Source organism: Paramacrobiotus metropolitanus, unplaced genomic scaffold (assembly GCF_019649055.1).
Source record: "Paramacrobiotus metropolitanus isolate TYO unplaced genomic scaffold, Prichtersi_v1.0 Parri_scaffold0000064, whole genome shotgun sequence".
Lineage (NCBI taxonomy): Eukaryota > Metazoa > Tardigrada > Eutardigrada > Parachela > Macrobiotidae > Paramacrobiotus > Paramacrobiotus metropolitanus.
In genome coordinates this window covers 214,570-221,924 of record NW_026570284.1, presented here as the reverse complement: position 1 = coordinate 221,924, position 7,355 = coordinate 214,570, and the positions used below count along the sequence as shown (strand labels likewise).

The 7,355-nt window shown below is 36.9% G+C and overlaps 1 protein-coding gene across 1 annotated transcript; it reads left to right on the top strand.

The window, feature by feature from the left end:
* The first annotated feature begins 3,342 nt into the window (after positions 1–3,342).
* Positions 3,343–4,541, top strand: LOC129593934 (thyroglobulin-like). The gene is made up of 4 exons (XM_055490448.1): positions 3,343–3,448; positions 3,532–3,657; positions 3,768–3,833; positions 4,100–4,541. Exons 2-4 carry the CDS (start codon positions 3,582–3,584, stop codon positions 4,369–4,371), a joined length of 414 nt encoding a protein of 137 aa, XP_055346423.1. The 5' UTR covers positions 3,343–3,448; positions 3,532–3,581; the 3' UTR covers positions 4,372–4,541.
* Positions 4,542–7,355: the final 2,814 nt, after the last annotated feature.

Genomic DNA, 7,355 nt, shown 5'->3' with positions numbered 1-7,355 from the left:
ATCTTTTGAGATGTTATTACAAATGTTCAAAGCATTTACATACCTCAAATAAGCAGGGCGTAGATATTGGGCACACAAGTCACTTTTTTTCTTAAAAGCCGCCCATTGTTTTAAAAAAATTGTTTGGATTATTGTACGGAGATTCTCTCATTTTCTGACACCAGACTGCCGCCAATTTTGCCGTTCGTATAGCGCCGCATCACACTTGTGATTAAACCCTGACAATTGTTGTCCTTACACTAACAGTGTATTCAGATCAAGTTGAGCCGGCTAGGATGCTTTAATAAACCAAAAGCTGTACGTGATCGTAATAATAAATCACAATTTATCACAAAGATGTTTACTGTTCTGTCAGACCGACGACTTGTTTAACTTCATAAAACATCATTGTGTAGCCGTAACAGGAATGCTCCGCGAAATGCGTACGAGGGAAGGTATTCTGAGCATACAATCAATAATTACGTACACAACAGATTATCTTGAATCATGTACAAAAAGTTTTTGATTGTGTCTGATCAGTCAATTCTAGCAACATTAGAAAAAAATTTCGATCAAGTCTATGCCAATTATAATACTTCAACGAGGATTTCGGATTTTTATATATTCCAAAACACGGCAGTAAAAACTTTTCACGGTACCAAGATTTACAAACCAGTCGCTTCAAGAGTTACAACTTATAGAAATTTATGAATTATGCTGTATTTCTGTTACCTTATGTACCAAGTTAAAAAAAAAGAGTAAACTAGATATAAGCTGCAGATACTGGCCAACGATAAATTGCCCTGAAAGTAAGTAACCCACACTTATTTTTCTAACAAATACTACATTACAGCCAGTCAAAATTAAATTACGATATATCTGCTCTAGCGCATGTTGTTAGATTAATTTGGCTGAAAATGCAAATGACCGTGTTCTTCTCAGCATAATGGATCACTACAGTATCCTTCCTTAATTGAGTACTGAACAAAGAGACAAAAAACGCGCACGGAAAAGAGTGCGCAAAACAAACAGCAATGGCAACATCCCCGGCAAAAGAGTGCTCTGCCAAGTGGTTTATTTTTCCTTCAACAAGGCAAGCAAGCATTGTCGAAAGATAAACGTAATCGGGCATCTAGAGAATGAGAATGATTGAAAAAGACTAAACAGACATGGTACGCATCATCGGCAACAGCAGCACAGTGCCGGAGTCCAAATATATACACTATAGTCTCTGTGTTTTTTTGGCTGGATCCGAACAGAAATACAGAATAGAAAGGGGAGAAAAATCAATGATTAATATGGACGTTGCCGAGGCCGGAAAAGACCATCTGATGGGATGTTGAGCCGCTCCTATTGTAGTGTTTAGCGAAGATGCACCCAAAGGACATCAGTGTCACAATCGACATACATCGGTAAGAATTTATCGCGCGCTGCACCAGTGCAACTGTTTTCTGTGTACGCGCTGTTCCTTTGCAATTGATTAATGGGCATATTTGCTACACACTTACACTAACACGCCAAATCGTAAGCATTGTGGTCTGTACATTATTTACAAATACAAAAATTAATCGTCGTAACAATGGCGTGTATCTATAAATGGTTTATCTTTTATCAAAATTTTTAAAATTAATTAGATATTTAGTTACTTAATTTTCATAATGAACATCCTAGCTTTACATAGCGGAGATGAACACTCAAAACGCACAGCCTGGCATAACAAGTACAGATTTTATGCAGTTGCTCATCGTATTATCCATTAACATAAGCGTGATAGATAAATTCGAGTTGCTTTTATGCCATAATAATAATTATAGTCGTATTTGCGAGCTGTACTTACGTGCGTAATTGCGTAATACAAGTACTTCAAGTATATTGTTTTGTTGTACTGCATAGTTGTATCAAGTAACGTAAGTATTGTAAAAAACAGCACTTACAACAGTTCCACTCATATAAGTTTTTTTATCAAGAGAATTTCTGTTCAGATATGGATTTATTATTTATCATATTTTGAAATTTTTAAAATAATCATGTTATGGAGGGATTTGACAAACCCAGTACTTTTTGTTTGAAGTTCTAGCGTTTGAAATACTCGATCCAGATTTAAAGCCGAAAGTGAACAAATATAACCGCCAGTTTACGTAAGTAGCTTTTTTGTTTTGTGTGCCTTTATAAATAACACCGGCCGTTTTGGAGCGTAATTAATGCAAAAATGTGATAGAAATGTGGCGGATTTTTCATGTTTTGCATCGATTTCTCAATGACAAAAATACATTCTATCGGTTTGTCTTCTGTATTGAAACGGAAGTTGAAATATTAAGAGCTCTTTAGAAGTCAAGATTGGTTTGAGTTCTCCGTTTTCTTTGTTCGCACATGTGTGACAAGTAACGCTCCACCGCATCCGGTTAAAACTTCGGTTTTCGGCATTCATCGGGATCAAAAATGTGCGCTTTTAATTCAGACTGTACGAGTATTGCAGATGTTCTTTATAAACAATACACTGACAAGGAAAGTACCAAAAACAAGGTTGTATAAATCCTTTTCTGAACACAAATTTAAGATACGCTATAATCATTAATGTTTGATATTTGAACGTACGTGATGAACGTCACAATACATAGCGCCCCTTCAATAAATCGTATCACTGCTGACTGCATACTGCACTGTACTGTTTTACCTGACGAAAAAAAAGTTGTTGTTTTTAAAAAAGAACTCGTTATAGCATCCTGAAGTGTGCATTTGCTTTTATACGTATACAATGGGTAGTTAGTTTGCAGATAAACTGGCATTTTCAGTGTATTGCACAGTGTTACTGTAAATACCTGAGTGTGCACTTACAGTAGTGTATTCACTGCCGGGATACTTCAATATAATAATAACTGTTGCATTTATGCAAAATAACAGATGTACAAAACCAGGACAGTATCATAACACTGAAAGGAGGAAAGTAAATTTCCATATTCACCGGGAAAAACATATATTATTAATTATAATAATCCCCTAATCTTACAAATTGTTTTCGCCTTTATTTTGACCGATCTTGAGTTCTTGACTAACTACCGATATTCACGAAGTATAATACAAATTTTTACTCCGTGAATGCCGAAGTACCATAATGCAGTGCATCTCCATCCTTTCAAATTCGCAGATATTACACTTACAATTCATGCATAATCATCAAGTGCTTATCTGCATCCATCAAGTCTTCATTACCGCAGATCGTTGTGCTACTACAAAAAGCTAGCAAATCATTTCAAAGAGCGTCGTGTTTAATGGGATCGCGTGACAACATAAATTTACTTCCAAAGTTGCAAGATTGTATATAAAATGGCTGACTGAGTGTACGAGTGTAGTTCTCTATATGGTACGAGTATACCACTACCGGAAAGATTCGGGTCACATCTGACCGCTGGCGAAATCGTGAACCAGTTCCACATCAGTTATAGTTATAACGCCGTTATAACTACCCTAGGTATATTAAGCCATCGTCAGCTTTAGTTTTAACAGCTAGCAACATATTCGGAAAAACAGCACAATCTGCACGCTTTGTTTTAGATTTATTTGTGGACTTTTGTATATCCAACTTTATCCCCTCCCACGACGCCATGAAAACCGTACTGTTCTCCGTCACCTTTGCCGTTAACCTTCTTCAGTTAGTGCAGTGCGCTCCGGCATTGTCAGGTAACCAATTGTGTAAAGTTGCGGAAGTGCATAACTGCGTTTCTCAACTTTCATAACGCATGTGTTCAAATTCCTTAATGACCTTAAGCGAAGTTCTTGATGCCTTACAGACTGCCAGGCGCAGAAAAAGGATATGCGAACAAAAGCTGTCGCATGCTGGAAAGTGCCTTCACAAAGTACGAAGATATAAAGATGAAAATTTATTATAATTTAAGTTAATTCATACAGCCATTAAATCTCAAAGCAACAGACTACCATTTTCGTAATATTTCGTTCATTTTCGGCCTCTTAACAATTGTTCATACCACATATAGGTAAGAACATACCTACATCTGCATCTTGCGTAAAAGAAATTTAATGTGATAATTATACTACTATACTCGTGTACTTTGTATAAAATACTTGTAATGGTACAATAACCTCTGTCATTATTTGGCTACAGGAGAATCCGTGTTTTATATACCCGAATGTGATGATGAAACAGGAGCGTATAAACCTGAACAGTGCATAAATCTGGGCGCTTCCATGGAATGCTGGTGCGTGACAGCCGACGGTCAAGAACTTCCAGGAACACGTGTAACCGGCGTAACCAATGGGCGCTGCACTTCCGGTCTGGCCAGCTCTTTGAAACTGGACGAGAAAGTGCTTGAAACCCGTATGGTGAATTTCCTTGTAACGCGCATTAATCAGTGTGTCAAAACACGCACCGGCTAATTTCATCGACGTCTATAGTATGCTTATGGTGTAACAATTATAATATTATTGTCTTTGTCAGAAGCTGGCTTCTGCTTAATTATATAATGTAACTTTTACGGCAATCGGATTTGTGGCACGATTTGTTTGTCATCTAATTCCCGTTGCGAAATAAAAACTGTTGTCAGCAATGGAAGGAGTAACTTAACCAGACAAAGAACTGGTACAAAAGTGTTTTGGAGTCGTTTTCTGTACAGTATTTGTTTTCGATTGGCACATGGAACGGTCTTATACAGCTCTCACATCGACATAAAGGTCAACCCTTGCATATTTCAAACACTTATTATACATTGTTTTGTTGCATTGTACAGTATAACTGTATGATTTCCATGACTTTGCTGTGCTTGTAATTAGTCATGCGGTACTGCAGAAAACAGTAAAAAATTCACATGCGCTTTAGTGTTCTTGAAGCAAGATTTATCGTTTTCCTTCATCCAACAATCCGGAAACTGGCTCCAGAACAAATAATCGATAAAAAAAAACCAGATTATAAAATCCAAATCGAGTTTTGCAAAACCCAGCCATACAATTAACTATTTTTCAGTTAAAAATGGCAAGAAACACGTACGTACATTAATACTTTCGTACGAATTGCAGCAGAAAATGGACTACGATTAAGAATTGCAACCTACTCTAACTACGGTTTTTAATCATTTCCTGCAAGAATCCCGCCGAGACGCAGATTTTTCCAAAAGGACCACCGGGACAGCATTTCGTATCGGATTGGCACATCGTGTCGTCTTGACATCCGTTGGAACAACTGTTAGCCATTTGGCGTACTCCGTCCGGACTGGGACATCTTCCAGGGCGGTCGATTTCTGGTACACCGATTTGTTTAGTAATTAGTTATCACCATAATTTTTTTCAGGGGAATACAGTCAGTGCACAATGCATTTTAACATCAAATTTTAAAAAGCAAAAATTGTTTTATTTTTAAATAAGACAACAGGTAATTTTGCTTTTTATGTAGTAAAATTGCATCATACATGGGATGCCGTAATTTTTTGCTTTAATTCTGGATTAAGAAAGTAGGCAAACAGCAATATAACTCAAGTAACTTTTTTATATATGTGTCTTACCATTGCACTGAGCCTTAAAAGTACATCCGGCGCGATCCGAGCACTGATCAATTACCGATACGCACTTCTCGCTGCTGGAACAACTTGCCTTCTACAGATTTATAAGAAAAAATCATACAGAATTACTTTTTTTGACGCAGACGCCTGCATCTCGTCGCTCAAACAACAAAATCGAAAAGTTGTTTCAAAGGTCCTGAAATGTGCAAGTGTAATATGGCAGCCGCTTCTTACCGCACAAGGATCTGCAAAAAGAATCCTTTATAAAATCACTATCACCGGGTTGCACTCTTAAGTTGAAGATATTCGCAACTTAAGGCAAACTATAAAATGTCATTTTTTTAACCGCAGACTAAACTGTTTAGGAAATGTAACTTTTACCGGTTTTTAAATCACAACTGGGACGTGGAGCACAAATTCCACCGATTCGGTTGTGACACCAGTAACCGTAGTAAGGAAGGCATTTCTGCCCGTTCGGACAGGTCACATTCTGGAAAATTAATATTTGGCTACTTACTAATCGAAATCATGTGCATCTTTGGTACAGTGGCATGTTCTTCTAATTCTTTCATAATCGGGAAATTTAAAGTCCCGCAAAACCGGACTGCTTTTTGTCGCGTTGTGCGGTAGCGCATTTAACGAAACGCTAGTTCATGATTTAAAGAAAAACCTTTCGAGGAAAGTTACAAAGTACTGATATTACACACGCACAATTAGGAGCGCAAAATTAAATACAAAGCGCTATGTATGCGGTTTGTCTGGACGCACAGCATTTTGTTACAATGTTAAAATCAATGGTGAGTTAATTTGGGAATTTTACACACAAACAATTTCTATCAGTGCGAGTACCAGTGCGTCTGTGATTTCTTTTCTTTTTTGAAGGGACTTTAAACATATTCTCTACGGTAGTTAATTAAAAATTAAAAATAGAAATAAAATTTATTTAAATCTATAAGCACCGACATACCGCACATGCATCTGGCCAACGAAAGGAGCACCCATCTGTAAAAAAAGGGAAAGTTTAACACAGTATTATACTTTATCGATGCGAAATTTAATTTCGATCGATAGAGTGAATATATACAATTGTAATAAATTTCACGTAGAGCTTGTCGCAGTCATATTATGTAGAAGCCAATATCGTAATTTTAATTAGTTATGCGCTATGCAAGATGTTTTAGCATACACTGCCCAATATTATGCCATTAACCTTGTGGTGGCGAAGTACATACATAACACATTAAATAAATACATAATACAGTAAAGGTACAGAACTTACCAGCTGTTTTAAAGTGGTACGCGGCATTCAAGAGTGTACATCCGAGAAGAACAACCGCGAACTGCATCATATTTAGAAAAGTTCTGGAGGAACAAGATATTTACCGTCTGTTGCAAGCAAAACGGGTTGTAATCATGTAAACCCCGAAAACGGAAATTTATAAGTACAGGGTTATAATAGAAAATTTAGCAGAGGCAAGAAATTTAATTCATGCCAACGAAAGAGATGGAAACTACTGTGCATGTCTGGGCGTTTCGAGGAGTGATTACTAGATAAGAATCGCCTCCAAGAAAATACTATTACGCTGCCGAAAATACAAGTACAGTGGAAGCCTACTTATCTTCGGTTTTTAATTTTCACACGTGCACCACAGGCTTGTACAGATGTGTACATAATACAGCATATACATATTTATATAAATACAAAATCTGTTGTTTCACCTTTTATTGCATCGACGTCTTTAATTACTTATTACAAGTTAATGTATGAATCGATATCAAGTTTTTTAGCAGTTGTACAAATCTTATTTTTGTGCTGTCCTAGTCTCGAAGACTGTATGTCCTGCCTAAGAATGTTCTCTTTACTTTAGA